The sequence below is a fragment of the Branchiostoma belcheri genome, unplaced genomic scaffold, assembly GCF_001625305.1.
Source record: "Branchiostoma belcheri isolate BF01 breed outbred unplaced genomic scaffold, Haploidv18h27 scaffold4, whole genome shotgun sequence".
Taxonomy (NCBI): domain Eukaryota; kingdom Metazoa; phylum Chordata; class Leptocardii; order Amphioxiformes; family Branchiostomatidae; genus Branchiostoma; species Branchiostoma belcheri.
The window spans coordinates 5678538-5702453 of NW_017804020.1; the positions used below are offsets into that span (position 1 = coordinate 5678538).

A 23916-nucleotide genomic window follows, 5' to 3' on the forward strand; every position below is an offset into this window, starting at 1 on the left:
ACTTTTTGATATCAAATTGTAAAGATTAATATTTTATCATATCATCTATCAAAGTAAAACGTGCAGAATTTGATATTCATGACTGTTGTATGTTTGGAAATCCATACATCTCATTGCAATCAATGTTGTTTAAATAACTCCCTCAACATAGAACCACTGTAAAATGATTTTCAGATATTGTGTAACATATCATACTACATGTTGATATTCAATAGTTATAAATATTCTATAACTTAATGATCAATAATCTATTAAGCAAATAATAAAGCTCTTTCTGTTGCATTGTAAATTACAGAATCTGATGATAAACATGTAGATAATATCAGAGATGGTTTGTGAAAAAAAGGTGAAATTGTTAAATTTTTTTATTGTTATATCAAAAGTTAACATGGTACAAGGTTAAGTTAGCATGTATTGACTTGTTTCAGCCCAATTAAGTTTCTACAAATGATTGATGATAGTAACTAGTGTTTTATTTTTCAGCAAGCAACTGATGACAATACACCATATAACTAATATAAGAGTAGACTACATTTTAATTGTGTACATTAACTTTTGGTAATGATATACATTGGAAACTTATGTCCATGATATTTGTAACAAATTCATTTGTCATTCTAAGAGAATTAGACAAGTCTGTTTCCATGAAGCAATTCATCTGGGTCTAAATGTTTATACCAGATTCTGTCCACTTGCCCATGGGTTTTTTGTTGCAGTTTGAATGGAAAGTCCAGCAACTAGAGACATTACAACTTGCCCTTCTACATCATCTTGTTATGGCATTACCATGATTAAAATGTACTTGTGTACAGACAGAGTGTTGTCCTTGTCAGTGTTCACTGCAACAACCATTACCCATAGGCTGACAGATGGAAATGTTACAGGCAAATATTCATATAAGACTACATTGACTTCATTATAAGGATGACATTCGCACGCGCATCAATTTCTGTCCGTTTTCCAGAAAAGAGCGACCATACTGTAACGTTAAACTATCACGAAAGTTCATCTGTAACGTTAAGCCTGCAAAATGACCAAATATGGTGTAAATCCTAATTTAGGGTTATGAAACCCTAATTTAGGGTTAGCTAACCCTAATTTAGGGTTAAGAAACCCTAATTGTATCTTGTACCAAGGTCTACTGTTGTTGGCTGGAGTTTGGCGAGGTCGGCTACTTTTAGGCTACATCAGCCAACACAAATGTTGCACAATGCTTAAAACATTCGGGTGTGGACGGGAGGTTTGACCGTGGTTGGCTTTTCTTCGGGAATAGGTTAGTGGTGTTCAGGGCATCTTCGGGGGTAAAGTTTGACTGAAATTTAACTTAAATTCGATTCAATGCGTATAGAAAGGTACGCGTGGCATAAATTCGGTCAGGCTTTGTTTGGAATGAATCATTACTTTAGACACTGTACGAACTGACACCGAGCGAACACGCCCCGAACACAGTTCACCTAACCTAACCTTCAATTCAGCCTTAGGCAACCAACTTACCAAGTGTACAGGATGGCCTACCACGGTATGTCTGGTCGTGACGAAAAAGATCAAAAAGATTGAGGATTCAAAATGGCGGAAACAGGAAAAGTCCAATTTTTGTGGCGGGTGCTCCTGTGTCTGCTCACTCTGACTCTTCTGGTTCTGTGCGTGAACTTCGCCGGACCGATGTGGGATCAGCTGGACATGACGACATCTAAATATCTTCAGAAGCAACGACAAAATTCAAGGTACTGCTGATGTTGATTCGCTCGTTCGTTCGTTCTTGATGTTTATACAGACAATTGTCTGACTTTTGTAAGGACTCGAATAAGTCGCGGTGGCATTCGTTTTGACGTAGTATTTTTAATTGCACAAACGATCCTCGACAAGGATTTACAACAATGTTTTGCATCACGAGGCAGCCGACTAGTGTACGACATATACCGGACTATTCCAACATTGTTCTCAATTTGCTCAATTTTCAGTTATTCTCAATACCGTGCTACCGGACCCTTTCTAAAACAATTAAGTATTAGAATGAAAGAACGACCAGGCACGGAGAAGCAATCCCAACTAAATCTTGTTCATTAATTTTGGCTCCAGTGACGCAGAGTTCGGACGACATGACCGACTTCTGACAGCGGCAGAGAACGTGACATCTCTCCCGTCGGAACTCAGGACAATCCTGTCGTCCAGGGACTCTTGTACGAAGCCTGTTACCAACTTTGTTTTTATCAAGGTACGTACGGTCTACGTAGGGGCCATTTTACACAATGGCATGCAAATGTTAAGGGAAGCCAGTGCAATTCCAGGGTGACGAAACAAAACAAAACGTATTCTGGACGAGAATTGATCTGTCAGTTATTGACATTTACTGCTATTTCTTAGCACATTGTCGTCATCATTTCGTATCATTGAAAGCATTTGAAATAGTCCCAAAACAAGATAACTGAGGAGTCCCTTTTTTAATCGCCAAAATAGCTTAAACCGGCCTACGGTACAAAACAATCAATAAACATCGCATTATATACTGCCTCATCACAGTTATCGGTATCTACGGGGAAGGATTGAAACCTTTAAACATTAAAGCAATGACCAGAAAATTGACTTTGAAAATTCATTTGTGCTGTCCGTTTGACCTGAATTTGCATAGGATATCTAAAAGGCATATCTGACGTATGGCTAATGATAAAATATACTAGTTGTATTACTGGAGTCTTGCCTGCCGTACAGAGACTCTTGCACAAACCCTGTTAATGATTTTGTACAAAAATTGTAATATTTTATTCAAAGGAATATTAAATGTCATTCTAATTTTAGTTCCAGTTTTCATCACATTTGTGCAATTATCTCACGTTTCTGACATACTAGTATTTGGTTGGTGCTAAAACAGCCCACACGAGGCACACTCAGTTTGTGGCACCACCACAAAATATCAGAAAGTAAACAAACGTGACTGACGGCTGTGTTTCCAGCAAGGCGTCATATTTTGGCATCTACGCTACCTGAAAGACATTTGTTTGCAATGGAGTAGAGTTGATTCAGCTTACTACAGTTTACAAAGATATGACAAGAAAATGTCAAATATTATCTTGCTAATGTTACACAATGCATCTTTAGACACATGGTTTGGGCGTTGTCAAAATTACATGCGTGGAAGTAATTTAGGTCAAAGCACATGATTATTATCTATCTATCATGTTCACACTCAACGACAATTCGTTAGCTGCGGGCATTTTCTCGACACCATAATCTGATGATACAAGTTCACAAAAATCCTTTTTTGGGGGTTCGAAACAATCCAAGGACGTTCTACAAGAGCCTTCTGTAGAACGTTCTTGATTTTGAATAATCTACGCTTTAGGCCACAGGCTATACATAACCCCGTGATTTTCTGAAGCAGTAGAACTGGTTTTGCTTTAGTAAAGTAAATACCTGTTGCACGTTACCGTATATCTATAAGTGTCATGTGGTATCTACAGCATTAAAGTGACATAATGTAAACTTAGGACGACACGAAAAGTAAACTTTCTGGTCATTTCTTTACAAAGCCAGTTGAATCAACCCTACTAAATCGCTACTAAGTTTCATTCGGGAAGTGGAAGTTCCAAAATATGTCTTACAAGTATGTTTAAAAGCTGGAAACACAGCTGTCAGCCATGTTTGTTTATATCGGTTTCTCTTTTTAGCGAATGCCCACTCAGGGGCCGTCCTCGTCCTCGTGGGAGCACACTCTGGACATGACCACACAAGAAATTTAAGATTCGTGCGACGAGGACGACCCCAGAGTGGGCATTCGCTAAAAAGAGAAACCCGTTTACATTCTGTCATTTTGTAGTCCTGCCACAAAATGAGTGCCTTGTGTGTGCTGTTTTAGCCCCAACCATACATGCCAGAAATGTGAGATAATTGCACAAATATGTCGAAAGTGGAAGTAAATGAGAATCATACAAAGATTTTTCAGTTCATGCTGAGGTCATTTCCAAACCTGGGCCCGACCGCGGTATAATAAAAATCAACCGGCTTCTGAGGAATATATACATTGTCAAATAGTAACGTTACTCATGATAACTTTTTTTGCGTGTTCTGTTGTCCTTTGTATAGTACTTTTCGGTCCCGAAAGCTGGCCAGCCGGGCCCCGGTTTGGAAATGTGACCTCAGTATAAGATATGTCAAGCCGCTGTTGTCTGTTTGTACCTTGTAGGTCCACAAGACTGGTTCAGCCAGCACTGCTGTCATCTTGATAAGATTTGCCTACAATCATCACATGATCATGTGCTATGGAAATAGGGGAATGAGACTCACTTTTCCCAGGTGAAAGATTTTTTGAATAGTCCACAACTAGGTTACAGCACCACGTCCCTCTGCCAAATCTGCACTAACAAAATGCCATTCAATTTGGATCATCAGTGAAATTTGTCAAGCCACTTGAAATCTGCTGTCTCTTACAAATATAACGTTACAGATATAGAAAGCATAAAGGAGCATTCTTTTATTATATATTTCGAATGAGGTGCGAAATGTTACGACTTCACTTTACTTCATGAAAATGTAGGTATTGTTTTTGGTATGTCTGTTTGTGTATGTCTGTATGTGTTTCCGCATAGCCCTTAGGTTACGTTGTGATTAATATGGCTGGGTTGATTTTGTACCAGTGAGAAATTTATCAATTAATTGTACATCTTGTCACGCTATCTGCTTTTACATATCTTTTTCATTACATGACTTCCTTGAGACCCAACAGCACCAGGTGTTTTCATTACATGTTCTCATTGTCATTGACAACTTGCATAATAAAGAAGGGGATCGCAAAAGGAGATTAAATAGGGGTTATGTTGCATAAGACTTGGCAAATGGAACCCCTTTTCATGACACAAGTTAGTTATCTAAATATTTGATGGTGGTCTGTGATCTCCGAATTCTTGTTAGAGGAAGAAAGTTGGAAATCGTAATGTCGTTTGAAATCAAACTGACAAAGAATGACTGAATGAATTGATATTGAAAAATAAAATTGCTGGTCTTCTCCATTGATAGGACGGAGATATACAAGTCCAGCTGCGCTCGTTGGAAAGAGTTTGGGGATCGCTTCAATTTCATCGTACAGCACACCGTCTTCAACAAGACAGCGATGGACCGGATCATGAGACCGGGCACCAAGTACATCGGCATCATGCGCGAACCTCTCAGCCATTTCCGTTCTCAGTTCTTCTTCTTTAAAGATCCCCGTCGCTACGGGTTAAGGAAAAGTCGGAATCCGCTGGGTGCCTTTCTGGATAACCCGGAGCGTTATGAGCTGAAAGTAACGAAAAATCTAACGAGGAGTCGGGAAAGAAACAAGCAAGCTTTTGTCATGGGTTTCCCCCCAGATCTCCTCGGTACACAGGACACTAGGCTCATGGATAATGTAATCAAGCAGCTCGACCAATGGTACACCTTTGTCATCATCAACGAGTACTACGACGAGTCTCTTGTCATGTTGAGGCGGAAGTTGTGTTGGGGTTTGTTTGACATACTACACTCCACTAAACATGTCAACAAGCAACACAATCGAAAGAAATACGTCTCCCTCACGAATAAACAGTTGCAGAATCATAAAAGAATCAACACCATAGACTTCAGAATGTACGACTTCTTCAACAAGACATTCTGGAGGAGCGTGGAGGAGGAAACGCGAAAGGGATTCTGGGAGGAAGTGACGTACTTTAAAGACGTAGTGAAAAGAGTCAACACTTACTGCTCCAAACGTAAGAAAGAGAAACATTTACAAATTCCTACCAGTAAATGGAATAAGCCATTCTCTGTCAATGGAAACTTTTGTAAAGGTTTGAATCGGGATCCAAAAGTATGGGGCAGGAAATTGTTTCATCAGATGGTTCACAGTGTTAAGAAGAAAAAGAAGAGAAAACATCTATAAATGTTCAATAAATGGATGTTAGCAAATGTACCTGAGAGCTAAAATTCCCTTTTAGACGTACCTTCGTCGAGACGTTTAATATGTATTAGGTTTTTCCCAAAATATATATATGGGTTGGCGATTTTCGAACCGGTTATAACTTTGGGTGTGGTGCATTTATCTTGAATTCATATTTGGTAGGTAGATTGGGATCGCGGTTGAGTTTATATGTTTATGTTTATGTTTATTGGTATCTCCATTAGTAAAAAAGAACAACAGTTCTTTACTATTCTTCATGGATTCCTTTACACATTAAAATAACACCCTAATAACTACCATATACAAATCCACTGTCATAACTAATAAGTACAATATTAAAAACATTACAAAATAACAACTAGACAATATTTACTCTATAACTACAATATGTACACCACTAGCAACAACCCAATTTCTACTGATTGCTGAACCTGTCACGAGTCGCTCCAGGTTACGTAGTTTACAGAACTATAAAGAAAATTAAAATAATTTAAATGTAGTGGGAGGTCAGAGGTACACATCACCACCAAGTGTCCATGCGTGTGTTCTTGTTCTTTTTACTCCCTAGCCTGATGTGTTTTTTAAATGAGCGTGAGTTTCCGGATGTAATGTGTAATGGCAGGGTGCTGTATGCTTTAGTGCTTCAATACAGAAAAGTTCTGGTTTTAGCTTTGGTTTTGGGTTTGGCTAGAGTGAACCCTCCTCTTTGGGACAGTCTTGTGTTGTATGTGTGAGTGGATTCTATTGTCTGTAATAAGGCCACACCAATTTAATTTGTTGGTTCTCGGATTTGCCTCTTCGTTTTTTTCTGATTTGCAAAAAAAAAATTGATTCTGGTCCTGAATCAACTGAAAAATGCTCATGTTTTGCCCCCCAACAGTTGAGGAAAGTCCTTTTCTTCCTAGTTGTTACAGTTTTCCCATCTATCATTGCAGTGGTTTGATTAAAAGTTCACAATTCAATGTTTAAATTTTAACCCAGCCTTTTGTGTTTGTGTCTAGTCGAGTGGCTAGTCGAGTGGCTAACTTTGTGGTGCAGATGACAGTAATGGGGAGCAGTAGTCGAGATGTGATAAAACAAGGGTTTGTAATACTGTCCTTAAGGCATTTTGGTGAAGTAGCTCTTCTTCTTATTTTTGCGACGATGCCTGCTATTTCTGATTTTGTTTAGACAACGTCAAATAATATGGGTAATCTAGCGACTTTGTACGGTATTGCAGGGGTGTAAAAGGCATGATATCTCGATGCGTATCGGCACCGGCATTAGTTTAGAGTACCCAGAGGAATTCATACCATGGAGGTATAATACACTAGTATAGCCTTATTTATCTTACATTAAAACCTAATCCTCCATTGACATCGGCTACCGCGGACCAATTATGTGGTACCAGTCACACGTACAATCCCAACTGTGAAATCTTTAAACAGTGCTTGTCAAGAGAAACAACATGAACGGGCACCAACCACTGGCCCACCAAATTTCATGAGATGCGTTTCAGTAATACAATGTACTTCCGCCAGGACTCCACTACATGTAATCTGCGCTTTGTTACATTTTGTCTGACCCTTATCTTCTCCCTCATGATCTCAACAAAAAGTGTCCAACTTGAGCTTTTCATAAATAGATAAAGAGTTCAAGCAAAGAAACCAAATCCTTCTCCTTATGGAAGCTTTTCCAGCGTTGACTTTCCTACAATATTGATTTTGGCAGCTGTTTAGCCTACTTAGCGAGACTCTACTGTACTCGACTATACTTGCGCCATTTTGTTCATCAAGTTAGTTGGGAGCAAAGTCCCTTTTGAACACTTTACTTAGCCTTTAAACAAGCTTTGGTTGCGAGCATAGGGATTACGGTTAGTTAATGCTGGTACAAGTGTACATATATGTCAGTTTTGCTACGGTGCTTTATATAAGTGGTAATGTCGCTAATCAACCTCCTTGTTTCAAGTACCAAAACACGATTTGTATATATACATGTACGCGTCTAACTTACAACTGGTACCCAGACGAATGCTATTTACTCTATTCAAGGACATCACAAAGAAATGTCGTTGCTCTATCATGTTATTAAAGCATTTCCGTGGGAGTTGGGGATTATACTTCACTAAAGGTTAATCGTTTCCACAAACCACATCTGTAATCTCGGCCGGGTGTGAGAGGTGGTTATCGACCCCGTGTTGAGGCAGGCACCGCATGTTTCCCCAGGAGTCTATCGATCTTCTGTCTGTTAGCATTGATATTGCTGTTTTGTCTGACGTTGATGTTTTTCCTCATGATACATTTCGTTAAAAAAAACCTTGGCAATCAGTACGTAAAAAGGACACCAATACAAAAACACTTAACCAAGACTTCAAAATCAACGATCCCATAGTGAAACATGGATGATTCTCCTGACCCAGACTTGTTTAAACCCCGACTTGAAGTGACGTGCGTGATCAGTTCGCCAGAGGTCAAGCCGACGTCGTGAAGTGCACAACAACCAAACTCAAACAGGAGAGCCAACTGTGTAAATCTCCTTGGCCTGACGCTGAGAAACGCACGATGTGACATCTCAACATCAACCCGGATGTTCCACGGCTCACGTTACTGCCAAGGTGCGCGTCAGTAGTCACACTTTGGGGAATAGGATTAATGGAGGGCAGCTGACTTCAAACACCTCAGGTATTTGACTGCTCGAGTACAAATGTATGTTTAACACGACTACTTTGACCGCAAAGTGCGAAACAACTTGTACGGCAAACTTCCTAACGTGCAGCCCAGCTTCCGACAAGTGCCAAGATAGTTAATATACCATTGGGCGCTATACCGAAAAAGGGTGCGTCTAGATTGCGGATTGGAGGATGACTTACGTCTTTAGTAAAAAAAGATATGAGAAGCATGATGATTTTCACAATGATCATTTATTATTTAACTGTATTCTGAGGCAATACATATTTAATTGTGTCATTAACCGCCTTCCTGACAAAGGTCCTGACTATGATTGAAGATTGACAGTAGACCGAACAAGTACATTTTTATGTACGTGTACTTCCCTTGTGTATTTCTGGTCATTCAGGAGTAATAATCACACATTGAGGGAACTCCTTGAACTTGCAGGAGCACTATTTTCACAATAGACACACAACAAAAGATACCTATCATGTAACTATAGTAATGTTTGCTAAAACAACTACCAACATACCAGGATTTAAAACTCATTCTGATTTTATATGCTTTGACAAGTTACATGTATTTTCGTTTATATTTTAACATAGTTTGCTGTGGTTAACCTTTTGCCCATGTCAAAGTGTGGCTTAAAACCAGATGTAACACAAGAGAGCAGAAGCTGAGTTTATCACAAGTTGAACATTTAGAAAACAAAACTATGCATGAGTCAATGTATGACTTTGTCCACCTTTGATCAGAGGCAATGCTTCATCTAGCATGGGTACAACTTTTTTATCCAAATTCATACAGAGTAATCATTAAGAATCACACTGTGCACCACTGTGAATCAAATATCTTGTACAACAAAGGAACAAAGAAGTTTTTACAATCATACACAAATGCTTGGTCTGGAACAGAAAATGTAGGAAATAAGTGCTACATTTACATAGCAGCAATATAAAATTGTCAACATTTGTTGTTTACGGCACTCTGTGAACATGAAAGACACTCATTGGACATAACAGTGCCAATATGCACTTATAATAATCAACAATTATTAGACACATATTTTACTGTGTGGAATGAACTATGTACTCTTTAGACTGCATCACAAAGTTCTGAGGTACAACCTAGTCCAATTCATTGAAAATGTACATTCAAGCACATGTGGCTGATATTTCTATTTCATACACTGACAGTCAATCACTACATTTCTGGAGTAAGACAGCTTTTACAAACCAATTGCACTTTTCATTACATGTCACTCAACACTGCTCACAAGATAATGGCACAAGCTGTGCTGTGACCAGAACAACTTTTATCAGTACATGTACTAACTTTAATTTGATTACACTGCAATCATGATCATACATCTATTGCTTCAAGCTTGATTTATCTTAACCTTATCATCTATTGTATAATTTATTTTCATATTTCACTTCAGAAATACCGATATGACATTTGTTTGGCTACAGATCTTCCTTGCTCACTTCTTTGAAGTTGTTAAAACTCATTCAAAATTGATTTAGGCTATAGCAGATCATGACTGTTTTTGCTACCTTGCTGACACTGTTTAGACATGTGTTCCACCTGGCTACATGACAGAACATGCCTCTCCATCCTTGCCACCTGGAAGTTTAGGAACACCATGTTCATCAAACTCAATCCCAGGCGCCATCTCTCCTACCAACTCCTTTGGTGGCTGGCCTAAATCTTGCATCTTCTGCATCAAGTCCAACGTCTTCTCAAACCTCTTGGCCTTGACCTCTTCAGCGTCCGTCTCTGCCTCCGCCTCGAACTCGCCACAGATCTGCTTCATGAGTTCAAACTGCCGGGAGTATTTCTGGTTCTCTTCCTGGGACAGTTTGGACTTGTTCTGTTCCAGCCAGTCCGGGTATTTCTGACAGATGTCCTTCAGGGAGGGGTACAACACTTCCTTAGAGAGGAGGTTTTTCATCATGGTTTGCATCATGGGAAGGAGGTCAGTGGCCCCGGCACCTTCCGTTGCCCCCTCTGATCCCAGCCCGAGGTCGGCCATGGCCTTGAGCAGGTCATCCTCCGTGAGAGGGTTGTTCTGAAGCTCTTCTGCATTCTGTGCCATGCTCTGGAGGGTCTGGGACAGAGAGCTGGCCAGCTCGGTGGTCCCACCTTCTGGACTGACATCTGGTCCCTGTCAGAATGATGACAATTACACACAAGTTGTACATTGTCCCTTATGGCTTCTTTTTCATACTGCATATCATCATTTCCTTAAGAAGGTGTTAAATCATCACAAATTACCTGATAATCTTCATAATCAGATGATATCAATAACGTGCACCTTGCCAGTTTACTGTGTAAATGCAAATGTGCCCATAATAATTTGATTTTTAAAAATCACTATTCAACTAGATGCTGTCATACTTATTACCTGGCCAGTCCAATTATTTTCCATGGCCACTAGGTATATGCGAACAAGCCTCAAGCTAGACCATATTTCTATTATCCACTTCTTATTCACCACGTATGATGTTGCGCCAAAGGTCACGCCCATAGTTGTAAAACACACCTGTTCTATATCGGAAGCCTTTGCCGCAGCCTCGGCCAACCTGGAAAACTGAGCCATCAGCTGTGGATTTTCTTCTTCCAGAGTCTTCATGGCTTTCTCGAACTCATCTGCGATCTGACCGGCCAGCTCCTGTTCAAAAACCTCGCTGAAAAGTGCTTCCTCTTCAGTAGGGAACGAGTCGCCTCCCGACTGGGGCTCACCCGCCCCTCCTCCCGCGGGTTTGCCGCCGTCAGCGCCCGCTGCCGGTCCTTCCGCGGCCTTCCCCGCATCCTGGGTTCTAGCCTTGTCAAAATCTGATAGAGCACTATCCAGCAGATCGTCTAATTCTGGGTCGGGAACGGGATTTTCCGCAGGTTGCGAAGCAGAGGCACCATTTTCCGCCATCTTGGAACACAGATGCGGGTCAAAGTTCAAGTATGAGTGGGACTGTTCCAATATTCTAAGGGGCATATATATTCTGAGGGGTGAGCAGGTAGAAAAGGTTAAGAGCACCTGTTTTTTTTTTCACCTACAAGAAACCAAATGGGTTGCAATAATGTTTTCTTTTTCTGTTGACATATTGTTTCAGAATCGAAAATGCTGTGCAGACTGCTGGCACGAAGGTGGAAGGTACTGTTCGCCGGATGCCTGTTGCTGATTGTCAGCGAATTCCTGCGCTCCGGACAGGACAAAAATCCGCTCAAACATATAAAACTAGAATTGAACTTCCCAATCATTGGGTATGACAACGCATGGAGTTTTTTTTTTACATTTACCACTCGCATCGCCAATGTGTAAACTAAATCATCGTTTTTTTTCGGTATATGTATTATTGATTCAAGTAATTGATCGAAAATATTACCTTTACGATTAACGTTACACCCATCTTACCAGGAGAGCAAGATTAATGAATACATGAACATGTTTTTACAGTAACTAATATCTTCTGAATGAGTTTGGCTTGTGTAAGGCCTTTTCCGTTTTGCATACTGTTATCCTTTTTATTGTGGAATCCAAGCTTCGTACTTTATATCATCAGCCGTCCTTTTCTGACGCTAGTATGATTAGTTGTTACTTGGAAATGTACTGTAATGACCGATTTGTCATCATAATTGATTACAGCATGATAGCAGACAGGAACGCTAACGGTCCTCAACTGGCGCCAAATGGCGGTGACGTCACCGTGGACCAGGTCTGCGTCCCGGCCGTGACGTCACAGATTGGTCCACTTTTCCACGTGACCAACAGCAGTGACTCCAAGTTCTCCTTCAGACGAAATCCCAGATGGAGCAAGTCTGTAGGTGTTTTTGAAAAGAAAAGCTTCCAACATTTCTAATGAGGAAATCAATCATAATACGCGTATTTCCTATTGGTCGTTGGTTACTAGTATCCGTTTTGATATGTTATATAACTAGAAAGGTAATGTTTGCAGGCAAATGCATAATATTAATGTTTACCTTTGCTTATGGTCTGCTCTGTTAATTCTTACTCAAACACATTTATAAATATAGTCAGACAGGAGTCTAAATCCCTCCTGCTATAAAATTGCAACATGATGTAACCCAACACTAGTTACTATGGTAACAGACACGACATTGGTTCAGGTCATTGAGGTCACTGTTTGGAAAAGAAGATGAGGAAAAAACTGAGCAAAAACAATATGTTTTCCTTCGGTAAACATAATCATGTATGTAACCTGTATGTGTAATAAATTGGCTGCCTTATGTCTTGCCTAGTAGCAGAGCTCGTTGTTACAGAGTTACAAAATTAATGTTATAGTTAATCCCTTTTGATACGGACTTACAGACGTGCACTGAAAGTTTGCAGAGGACAGCCTTTGAGTCGACAGAGTTTGCCCCGATCTTTCGGCCAGACATACAGATGCTGATCAACTGCAACTTGTTTGATGTAAGAGAATACCGGCGGATGCAGAAGTGGGAAATACCATTTGGATACCACTACTACATGGGAAACATTACTTATGAGGGTAGGAAAATTATACTATTCAACCAGAACTGACATCTTTTGGTAGTTCATCACATGCATTTAAAAGGCATATATTTCTGTGTCAACTTCTGCTTTTTGCAGAGGTCCGAGATGTTCTGAACCTGTTTCCATCGGACAATACCATCTTCAACTTTAGGGGGAGGAGCAGGTCTCAGTGTATAACCTGTGCTGTGGTTGGCAACGGTGGGATGTTGAACGGTTCCAGGATGGGCATGGAAATTGACAAGCATAACTACGTTTTCAGGTAAATCTATGATTAATTTTCAATAGTTTTCAAATAGAGGAATGTCTTTTGTCACTGCCCCTGATTCTCAGATTTTATTCTGCAAAGTTTACTAAACAATAGTTTAATGATAATAGCAATGGATTTCCCGTTTAAAGGTTTATTTGTAAAATTAACACATAATGCTGTTAGTAAATAATAATGTTCCTTTTAATACACAGGGTGAATGAAGCCTATACGAAAGGCTATGAGGAAGACGTAGGCAGTAGGACAACACACTACGTGTTCTTCGACCGCTCCCTCCGTTACATGAAGCCAGAGGACTACCCTGTTAGCCCGGTTAGTCTTCTTTGTTGTTTGGCAGCCCGTTGAACACCAACGTGTAGATGACTCTGCCGCACTAAATTTCTGTAGCTATAGTTATCAAACATGCAGACGTAAATTCTGCCGTTGTTGTGATACAGAAAATAGCTGTTATATTCTACCGTGATTGTACATTCCAATATTTGTTTCTTACAGAACATCACGTACATCTATGTGCCGTGCAGAAAAGAGGACTTCTCAAACCTGACCGCCATAGGAAAACGTGTGGGCGAGTTCAAAGTACCACCCGAACACGTTCGAATCATCCATCCCGACTTCATGCGATACATTCACTTTGTGTAAGGCAGTTGTGATTCTCTCAAAACAGCTTCATTAGTACGAAACGCGCTAATCAATCTATGATAATGAGTTTTATTGCCCTCTGCTGGGTTGGAGGGGGGGTCGGCAATGTTCGGAAGTCTACATGTATATTCGGCTATGTGTGGCAGGGGCTTTACTAATAACAGATCTAGACTGACGAGGAAGTACATATCTTCTCAATACTGCGAGTAATATGATTGTACCCCTAGTTTGTGTGACGCAACCTTTGCCTTCATATAATGTAGCCAGGGCCATCAGAGCGAGACCATATAGGCCGCGATCATAATGCTAGATAATCTGTATCTGTATCTGTATAGCCGGTATAACCGCCTTTCGGCGTAACACACCAGCTAACACACTCATAATGCTAGATGAGCCTACTCAGAATGGCTGTCCTACCCTACAGGTGGATGAGAGTGAAGTCGTTTCGCCCCACCACCGGCGCCGTCATGGCCATGACAGCCCTCCACGCCTGCGACAAACTCAGCCTGTACGGACTGGGCTACAACAACAAGTACAGCAACCACTACTTCGATCGGAAGTACAAGAAGTTCAGAGTTTTTCGACTAAGTCATGATCACGAGCGGGAGATCAGACTGTGGGACAGTCTGGACAAGGAAGGCCTCGTGCACTGGTACAGACGAGACGTGTTCTGAGGGCGTCTTGTCTCAGATACAGTTCAGTACCAAGGACAAGACCAGAAAAGTGGACAGATGCAAAAAAAAAAAAATAGCAAAACGTATATAAGGATTGACTCCATGCAACCAGAAAGGCATCACTGAAAATAATAGACCATACTTAAAACTGAGAAACTATAGGATGTCAATTATTCCCTGTTTTTAATGACCTGTACTTAGCTTGTAAGACCATAAACGTACAATAAAGGTCTTTCATTCATTCATTATAATACAACAGGCTACTTCAGGAGCTTAAGAATGAAAGACGGTGGCTGGTATATCAACTTAAATATTTTGTACATCTCATGTTCTTTCAAGTTCCATGTGAAATAAAAGTTACACAACTGGTTTCAAACTCTTTTATTTGGTATCAATTGTTGACAAGATATAGGAACGACTAGGGAGGAGTAGAAACACGAAGTCTCCCGGCTCCCGGCCGGAATCGAACCCGGGCCATAAGCTCGTGAATCGGACGCACTAGCCGCTAGGCTAAAAGGTCCGGACTTGAACAGTAGATTAATTATTATGCAACGATCCTTATTTGCATAATATACATATGAATATAATGATGTCAAGAAGTGTTCCGGCATAACAAAAATCACCACGATTCGTCAATCCCTACAAGTGATATTAATGACACATTTCTATGAAAAAAGACTTGTTGGGCGGCGTATACTCTGGGCTTTTTTTGTTAGTCTATCGCAGACTTGTTACAAGTACTACAGATGTGTATTAGGCTCGCCTAAGAGGCGTCGCCAAAAAGACCCCAGAGTCTAGAGATGCTCTCGCGCAACATCACGAGACATCCAATGAACGCAAGTTTGGAGAACGCAAAATTAATGGTGAAGAGACGGGCTTACGTTGCCAATAATTTCAGATGACAGTCTTAGGATCTAAATTTTCGAAAAATGAACTGAACAGCAAGGGTGTATTCAGGGTGTAATCCAGGGTGTGACATGTTTCATGGGCTCTGATTGGTTACTCGACATGACGTCAGGATGTAAGGCAAAGTTCATTAGGGGTCATCACAACAACACGAGGAAGGGGGGCACGCACGTACCTGACCTGATTTCTCAAAGTCCGGGTTATTTTTGGCAAAATAAGAAACAGTTATCAAGGTAAGTCATGAATTTATGCTGTAGTAAACACCGAAAACTGATCTATTCAGCGCCGGGCAACAGATGTGCATGAGAATTCCTTGTGAGCTACTTTGTAAATAATCGCTGTGGCGTGGCGTATGCAGAGCTTTTTCAGTTGGGGTCGTGGCGGTGCCGAGTTTGTAACTCCCATCGTAGCCCCTGCATAAGTTGGCCCCGATTTTTTTCTTACGGTGGTTTTCTGGCATCTACCAGGGAGGTAGTTTGAACCTCCTTGCGTCTACCAACTCCAAGACATCGAGCAGCTGCGCTTGCATCCAGTGACAAAATGGTGGCTTTACGGCTATTTCTTCTACAGATTTGTTACAGATTTGCTGTATCAAAATCTTCTGATATTGATTTCACTTGCGTCCCTGGGCAGCGCCATGTTGTCCTCTGTATTTTGATGTCATGTAACACACTGAACATTTATGGGTAGATGACGTTGACCAATCAGAAGTCTCCATTTTATACTGGTTATGACGACATAACCTTACCAATGGTGTTGAATGCCATAAACACTTCGACCAATCAGCATTGCTCTCACTCGGCAGTTCAATCAGTGTTTATATGAAATGATCAGCCTTATGACACCATACACACACCTTTGGGTAGGACATTAACCCTTAGTTATTGCCATAATGAAGATGTGAAACTCAGAGATCTAGCAATGATCAGTCAACTGCTGCCACCTAGAGAAGGAGGGAAAACTGGTCTAAGGCAGTTCTTAAGGTATGTGTCCTCAATGGGTCACCAGGTTGTCTTATTCTATTGAAAGGGGGTTGGGTGGGTGGGTGTCTTTCAAATTGCATTCTATTCCCTCCCTACATGTCCTACCCATAAAAGTTATGATTCTCCTTATTGACCAAGGATTTCTTTTCTTGTCAGAATTGCCACAGGAGAACCTGCTAACACGGTAACAAGAGCACGTGGTGCACGTGTGGGATACACAGCTGGTACCACAGCTGCAGCATGTGGGCTGTACACCTGGAGCAGCTGGCCAAGGGTACCACATTCCTGACTCAACATCATCACACCTGGCTTCGACATGGCAGCTTGGCTCTGCGCATGTTATGTGGCGTCAGTCGCAACAGTAGCACGGACTGCTCAGTTCTGGCCATACGGAGGGAGGATGGCGGGCAGTGGGAACGGCGGGCACCACTTAGCCCCGCCCATGTGAAAAAACTGGTCCGCAAAGGAGTCAAGGTTCTGGTCCAGCCGTCCAATAGGAGGGCATATCCCATGCAGGTCCGTCATTACTGAGAAATGCTTCAGCTGTAACATTAAATTAGCAGAGATAAAGGCTAATTCACTTTAAAGTAATTTGTGTGCTGCCATTTCTACCTGTAACGTTTGCTATATTGTTTCTGACAGGAGTATGAGAAAGCCGGTGCAGTGATCAGAGAGGACTTGTCTGAAGCTTGTTTGATCATGGGGGTGAAGCAGGTTCCCATCAGTGGACTACTGCCAGAGAAAACATACGCCTTCTTCTCCCACACTATCAAGGCTCAGGAGGCCAACATGGCCATGTTAGATACCATCTTGGATAGGGTAAGACACTTCCTAATGTTGGCTGAACATATGTTGGCTTTTTTTAGATTTTGAGACTGTTTGAAATTTTGTAACGAAAATATACATGTACTAGTATAAATGAATGTGATGGATGAGTAGTGCCGTGGGAAAGTTATAGACTGTCCCATAAATGTCATATCTACTAGTATTCTGTTTGATGTAGGGTTTTCCTGATGAGTATCTTTGATTTGTGATTACAATACTATTGTCTGCTAATGAAATTGTTTTTATTGTTTCCGCAGTCATATGTCTGTTCTGTATAATAAAAGTTTCTATGAAGGCTTTTCCATTTCAAAATCTCAGAACAGATCAGTAGTGCAGAATCTTTCACTTCCCTTGGGTATCAGTTACAAACTCCCATGTATTGTGTTGTAAACTGCATTTCCTAAATTTTTCTTTTACATCCCCCCTCCAACCTTTTTACATGGAACAGCCCTAGTGATGTGTATATTGCAGTAATAACAAACAGTGTATCGATCCTGACGTGTAGAAACAAGACTGATTTTTGTGACCTTTCTTCGTTCTTTTCATCAGAACATTCGACTAATAGATTATGAGAAGATGGAGGATGCTCGGGGCAGGCGGGTTGTGGCTTTTGGCAAGTTTGCAGGGGTTTCAGGTAAATTTAGATGAAATAATTCTGTCTGCATTTATCTACATTAGGGCTATAATGAAAGGGGAGTCAGGCCTCGAAATTAACTTTTTTCACTATTGTCCCAGAATTGTCCCGAACATAGATTTAAATTGTCCAGAACTGAAGATGGACTGTCCCAGCCTGCTTTTCAGGAAATAAGTTGATGACAAAAATAAGAAAACAACAACTGAATTTGTACAACTTGAAGTCCACTTTATTAGTAAATGTACGGAAATACATGATAATATCATGGGCATGGCACCGTCCCTGATATTTGGAATCCCTGATTGGTCAAATTTAAATGTTTGTCAGAGTATTATATATTTATAGGCTGCCAGCAGTCTGCAGCAGAATGGATGGATTGCGTTCCCAAATGACGTGGATGGTCTTAGAATTTTCCAATTGCCCAAAATTGTCCCGAAACGTAATTTGAATTGTCCCAAGCTGAAAATTTAGTGTCATTTGACACTGGGACAATGTTAATTTCGAGCCCTGGGAGTAAAAATGTTTTCGCTCGATAATGCATGGGTACGGAACAATACATGGGAAGGTTGTGACTGAAATAAAAGGAGGGAAAGGGTGAAGAAAATGGTCCTACTAGTAGTCACTCCGTCCTGAGATTTTGAGAAGGAAGAGTCCGTCTGTATTTTTCTCTCATTAGAAAATCCGGCTGATAGATTATGAGAAGATGACAGACAAGCAGGGCAAAAGGGTAGTGAAATTTGGCAGGTTTTCAGGCGCTCCAGGTAACTAACAACTTTAGACATAAACTACAATGTTGTTGTAAGAAAGAGTGTAAATTTTGATAGTCTTACTCTTAGCATGACAAGTACAGTATCATAATACATTGGTACCACTACAGTAGTCATACTAGTATCATTCTAAAAGATACATGTACATTCTGTCTGATTTCCTGACTAATTTGACAATGGGTCTGCACTTTTGTGTCATATCTCTGTCCATACATTTTAGCAATTACTACTGTTTTGAAGTGACGTTTGTTTTGCACTCCATGTTTTGAGTCCACTGTGCATCCTGGAGTGAAACTGACAACTTGTGTTTTCCTCACCCCAGGAATGATTAACATCCTCCATGGCATGGGGCTTCGCTTCCTGGCACTGGGACATCACACTCCCTTCATGGTAAGTAAACAGAGATGGCAGACTTCACCCCCTTACTCATACAGTACATCTTTAAAGTATAACAACTTTCAGTTCCACATACAAAATAGCACCACTGAGTAGTTACTGAGTAGTTGTACATGCACAGCAATGCTATTGTTGAATCTGTTTCCTTCCTGTCCTACCCAGCATGTAGCTCAGAGTCACAACTATCGGAACAGTGAGATGGCACGCCAGGCTGTCCGGGACTGCGGGTACGAGATCGCGCTGGGCCTGATGCCACAGTCTATTGGCCCGCTGACGTTCGTCTTCACGGGCTCAGGAAACGTGTCACAGGTGGGGATACATGTACATTACTGACAGGGTTTAAAATACTCACACTCTCACTGGATAAGTCATGTTTTCTGTGCGATACTTATTGGAGATGCTACGTTGCCCGGTGTGCAAGTTTTGCCTTGGCCAGCAATTTACACATTGTATGCAATACCTTTATACTGGCTTGCAGCTTGCCTTCTAAAATAAACACCCAGCAACCCGAAGTATTGATGGCCAACCAAGCCCTTTTGTTGCAACCTGAGAAAAAAAGGATTTCAAAGCCTGTTTCAAAGTAGGTTTGTTCCAACAAAAGGAACCGCTCTGATACATACATGTAGTTTGTGTTAACTTTAATGCACAGTTAGGACCACACTCTTCTGTTTCAGGGGGCACAAGAAATCTTCAATGAACTTCCCCATGAGTATATCCACCCCAAGGATCTAAAGGACGTATGTGAAACAGGAGGTAAGTTTGACATTTCTTGGTCTATATGGCATTCCTTACACATTTGATTTTCAGATAGAAATGAGGGCTCAATCTTGTAGAGAGAAGCATACCATACAGGTTGCTGTGGCCAGTTGACGAATATCTATCACTCCATTATCACAGCATGACAGGTTTACTGGTTATGCTAATCAAACTAAACCACACAAAGCATCAGTGGGATTTACAATGCATGTCATTGACTGGAATACTGTTGTTCTTACAGACACCAGTCGATGTTACGCTACAGTGCTGAGTCGAAATCACCACCTGAGGAACAAAGACACTGGTGTATTCTCTGCAGAGGAGTATGACAAACACCCAGAGAGATATATCTCTACCTTTGCACATGAGGTACTGTGATCATAGTATAATTGATAAGCATGCAGCACCAATTTTTTCTTTTAGTCTTTTGTTTTATGCTGTTACACATATTGTTATCCAGTGTTCCTAAATCCAACTGGTTTCAACCATGTTCACATTATCCATAAGTTCTTTCTTTGATGTCCTGGTGACTGTTTCTGCACTGTGATTAGAACAATACCCTCTTTAATATTACTTTAATTTTTGGTATTGATATTTGCCTTTTACATTGTACCTCCCAACTGAAGTCAGGCATCCATTTTTACACCTGGGTGATGTGAGGAAAGGGGCACAAGATCAATGACATGGCAGGATTCAACCGAGGACCTCTGGGTTCTTGGTGAAACACCTGCCCTTACGCCAACCTTGTTAATGACAGAGTTCCTTTCCCCTGTAGTACGCCCCGTACGTCTCCTGTCTGGTGAATGGGATCTACTGGCCTCCCAACGCGCCACGTCTCCTGACCTTCTCCGACCTCCAGCACCTCCTGAGTCCCGACATGGCACCCAAACAGGTTCCAGAGGGTCCAGGCATGCCCCGCCTGCCTCACCGGCTGGTGGCAGTGTGCGACATCTCCGCTGATCCCGGCGGTTCGCTGGAGTTTATGACGGAGTGCACCAGTATCGATGTTCCCTTCATTCTGTATGACGCTGAACATCATATCCTCAGACCACGGACATCAAGGTACATGTATATGCATGTTATCTCTCTCAATCTCTCTCTCCCTCCCTCTGTGTATGATTTTAGATTAGAATCTATAGACCTGGTTCAGTATTTTTCTTCTCTGTGCAACCTACATGTACACGATACATGTAATGTTCATTGTACACGAAACCGAACTACCGGTATGATCACTGTACCTCTTTTTTGTGCTACATACATGCCTTGTTGGCCATTTCCGCTATGTTATTAACCATTCCATTGCTACTTATAGTTTGTTTTCTGATACTCCACATCTGTTTTGGCTGCAGTTAGTGTCAGATATATGCACTTCTTTGCATTAAATTTTACGTCATTCTGCACTCTTTTTCATCAGTGCATTTTCTTTAAACCATTGTTTGTACATTTTATTTTGTTATCATGTGGGCAACGAACAAAGAAGTCTAACCGTTTGTGTGCTGTTCCTCTTCCCGTAGTCTGATTACCCCCTACGGTAGCTCAGTCACGCTGGCTGACCAGGACTCAAGCGAGTATTTGAGCCGCAGGCAAGCACCATTCTAGCTTTATCGCCTTCTTCTGCTGTTTGTTTGTTCGTTTTATTAGAATTTTCATTAGTATCTCTATTAAATCACCAGACAGTTCAGTAGTATTGGGACCATCGCACACTGGGGCATGCCTCTTTGTTGAAAGGTGTGGTGGTGGTGGATTCTTAAATGTTTGTGTAGTGTAGTGCTCTCCAAACACGGGACCTCCATTTGTAGTCCTTTCTGAGGGACATCCTTAACCAAAGCTGGGTACTCATTTCCACAGATAGAAGTGAGGAAAATAGTGTCAAGTGCCTTTCCTAAGGGCACAACATTGTTGCATGTTGGTGGATTTGAACCCAAGACCTACGGGTTCTTGGCCAAACAGCCAACCATTATGCCACACAATCCCATGATTTCATGTTGTACTGTGAGTCTTACTGTCACCCCTAGATCAGGGCCAAGACTCAATCCAGCCTCTGTCCTTTTGTTCCTGCACAGACTTTTGTATCTAGGGGCAGTCAAGATTTCAACCATTCTGTACCTCTTGATGATGGATATTCCAAGATCAGGATGTACCAGAGTGTTTTGCACTTCGGCTCATATTTTTCAAATTCCCATAATTTTCCACTTTCAGCCCCCAGCAAATTGTACTACAAGTGATACCATGCTTTTTAAAAATTTTTGGATAATGATGAGTGGTTATATTGGTAACGAATGCATTGTTGATATGGTGATGGTTGATCCATAAAATGTTGTTGTTGTTGTACGTATGTAGTGAAGGTTCTCTTTTTTTCAGTTTTGCCGGTGACGGTGTTCTGGTGTGTTCCATCGACAACTTCCCTGCCCAGCTCCCCCGTGAGGCTACTGACTATTTTGGAAACCTCCTTATTCCATATGTCTGGCAGATGGTGAGCATTTGTGGAGCTTTGTGTATATTAATACCTTAAAGGTAGCGGTATAGGTAACAGTGGTTGTTGATACTCTTTGTGTTGGAATAATGTTTACCATCATAATATGGTTACAAACCTTACTTTACACACATATATTTAATAATCTAAATAAATACTAAACTTCTCGAATATGTTTGTCTCAGTGAGGAAGGTTCAGAATCAAGAATTCAAGTGGAGTGACTCCATTGTGAAATCTCAACAGGGCTAGTTGGAACCAATTCAAAAATGAATATTAACCCCTTTAAGTTTAAATTCATTTATGGGTGAAACCAGTTGTGTTTTCTTTATTTCTTTATGGACCAACCAGACATATAGTTTCATGCTTTGCTTGTGTACTACCAATTGGATGTCTAGTTAGATGTTACAAGCAATCTGAGACCAATTTTTTTTCTCTTTCAGCTGAAGTCCAGGGCTGAGGCTCCATTCGAAGAACAAGAACATCTCTTCTCTCCCACCGTTGGTGGTGTAAGTCTACAGTCTGTCATTTTCTGTGGAAAGTCAGAATACTGATGACTCAGGCCATAACTAGTGCAAACGTAATATGAGAGCCCCCTTCAGCAGGATGAGTTTGGATCATGGAACACTGTGTCTTTGCTTCCCTGCTTTCACATCCATACTCTATGATGATGGTCATAACACGTTTACTACCTTGGCTTGACACCATCTTCCAAGCTTTCTTTATCTACATCTTCTCATCTCATTACTTCTCATCTTGCAGCGAGGCATGACTGCTGTAAACTTGCACTGTACATCTAACAATGTTGTTTCTCTATATAGGCTGTGATTGCATCAAATGGCAGACTTACTCCAAGATTTGAGTACATCGCCGAGCTTCGAGCACAAAAGGAGAAAAAACAGTAAGTACAACTAACATTATCTGCTTATGTTCCCCATACTAGTAATTTGTGAGCTCATGCAACCATGCAACTTCATTTTCCAACCCTCCCTTTTCTTTTACAATCCTCCACCAGTACCAAATGTTTATATTAGTCCATAAAAATCTGTTGTTTGAAAGACTATCTGTACATAATTTTTTGAATTGGTAATTTTGTCTAACATAGTCCTTTCTCCCTTTTGTTTCAGAACAGAAGCATGAAGACATCAGAATGCTGCATATTTTCTGTCAAGTCTAGAGATGTTATTTTTTCTTAAGGGTGTTGGATGAGATGCAGAAAGCAATGCAAACTTTTATTGATTTTAGTAGAGGCATCAGAAGAATATACTTTGTAGGGAAAAGTGCACCTACAATGTATATATAGGTTATCATAAAACAATAGTCCTGTATTCCTGTCAGATATTTTTGTCAATGAAGCAGTTTGGGAACTTGGAGAGCACGAATGTGAACAGTACCAGTATTGATATTTAGTCAGATAAACAAATTAAATGTAAAAATAAAAGGCTATTCCGGGAAAGTAGGAAGGTCTGACATGTCCTCTTCTTTACTAGATTGATACATGTATAACATGATTGTTTCCTCTTTATAT

General features: G+C 40.9%; 4 protein-coding genes across 4 annotated transcripts in view; 3 read left to right on the forward strand and 1 right to left on the reverse strand.

Moving 5' to 3' along the window:
• The first annotated feature begins 1566 nt into the window (after window positions 1–1566).
• On the forward strand, window positions 1567–5890 carry LOC109476959 (galactosylceramide sulfotransferase-like). The gene is made up of 4 exons (XM_019777977.1): window positions 1567–1724; window positions 2080–2215; window positions 4181–4290; window positions 5011–5890. The coding sequence occupies exons 1-4, from the start codon at window positions 1567–1569 to the stop codon at window positions 5888–5890; spliced, it is 1284 nt and encodes a 427-aa protein (XP_019633536.1).
• Window positions 5891–8418: 2528 nt separating this feature from the next.
• LOC109477222 (alpha-N-acetylgalactosaminide alpha-2,6-sialyltransferase 2-like) lies at window positions 8419–14717 on the forward strand. Its single transcript, XM_019778297.1, has 8 exons — window positions 8419–8568; window positions 11670–11820; window positions 12203–12377; window positions 12887–13067; window positions 13169–13331; window positions 13532–13649; window positions 13830–13972; window positions 14401–14717. The coding sequence occupies exons 2-8, from the start codon at window positions 11678–11680 to the stop codon at window positions 14648–14650; spliced, it is 1173 nt and encodes a 390-aa protein (XP_019633856.1). The 5' UTR covers window positions 8419–8568; window positions 11670–11677; the 3' UTR covers window positions 14651–14717.
• On the reverse strand, window positions 8810–11498 carry LOC109477230 (peroxisomal biogenesis factor 19-like). The gene is made up of 2 exons (XM_019778310.1): window positions 11102–11498; window positions 8810–10723 (listed from the first exon to the last, which is right to left on the reverse strand). The coding sequence occupies exons 1-2, from the start codon at window positions 11483–11485 to the stop codon at window positions 10148–10150; spliced, it is 960 nt and encodes a 319-aa protein (XP_019633869.1). The 5' UTR covers window positions 11486–11498; the 3' UTR covers window positions 8810–10147.
• A 949-nt stretch (window positions 14718–15666) lies between the features above and the next one.
• Window positions 15667–23916, forward strand: part of LOC109477241 (alpha-aminoadipic semialdehyde synthase, mitochondrial-like) — a 28728-nt gene continuing 20478 nt past the window's right edge. The window contains exons 1-12 of the mRNA XM_019778322.1: window positions 15667–15789; window positions 16696–17055; window positions 17182–17358; window positions 17914–17998; window positions 19088–19155; window positions 19324–19470; window positions 19836–19914; window positions 20159–20286; window positions 20693–20979; window positions 22279–22390; window positions 22832–22897; window positions 23210–23289. Coding sequence (XP_019633881.1) covers window positions 16780–17055; window positions 17182–17358; window positions 17914–17998; window positions 19088–19155; window positions 19324–19470; window positions 19836–19914; window positions 20159–20286; window positions 20693–20979; window positions 22279–22390; window positions 22832–22897; window positions 23210–23289 — 1505 coding nt within the window. The 5' untranslated portion in view covers window positions 15667–15789; window positions 16696–16779. The remainder of the gene's footprint in view (window positions 15790–16695; window positions 17056–17181; window positions 17359–17913; window positions 17999–19087; window positions 19156–19323; window positions 19471–19835; window positions 19915–20158; window positions 20287–20692; window positions 20980–22278; window positions 22391–22831; window positions 22898–23209; window positions 23290–23916) is intronic.

Bases quoted from the DNA above. Each gene is read 5' to 3' on its own strand.
- LOC109476959 (XM_019777977.1), top strand. From the start codon at position 1,567: ATGGCGGAAACAGGAAAAGTCCAATTTTTGTGGCGGGTGCTCCTGTGT. The intron at 2,216-4,180 runs GTACGTACGGTC...TGTACCTTGTAG, and splicing joins CCAACTTTGTTTTTATCAAG to GTCCACAAGACTGGTTCAGC. The intron at 4,291-5,010 runs GTGAAAGATTTT...CTCCATTGATAG, and splicing joins ATGAGACTCACTTTTCCCAG to GACGGAGATATACAAGTCCA.
- LOC109477230 (XM_019778310.1), bottom strand. From the start codon at position 11,485: ATGGCGGAAAATGGTGCCTCTGCTTCGCAACCTGCGGAAAATCCCGTT. The intron at 10,724-11,101 runs GTGTGTTTTACA...TCATTCTGACAG, and splicing joins AGGCTTCCGATATAGAACAG to GGACCAGATGTCAGTCCAGA.
- LOC109477222 (XM_019778297.1), top strand. From the start codon at position 11,678: ATGCTGTGCAGACTGCTGGCACGAAGGTGGAAGGTACTGTTCGCCGGA. The intron at 13,068-13,168 runs GTAGGAAAATTA...TGCTTTTTGCAG, and splicing joins GGGAAACATTACTTATGAGG to AGGTCCGAGATGTTCTGAAC. The intron at 13,973-14,400 runs GTAAGGCAGTTG...CCTACCCTACAG, and splicing joins ATGCGATACATTCACTTTGT to GTGGATGAGAGTGAAGTCGT.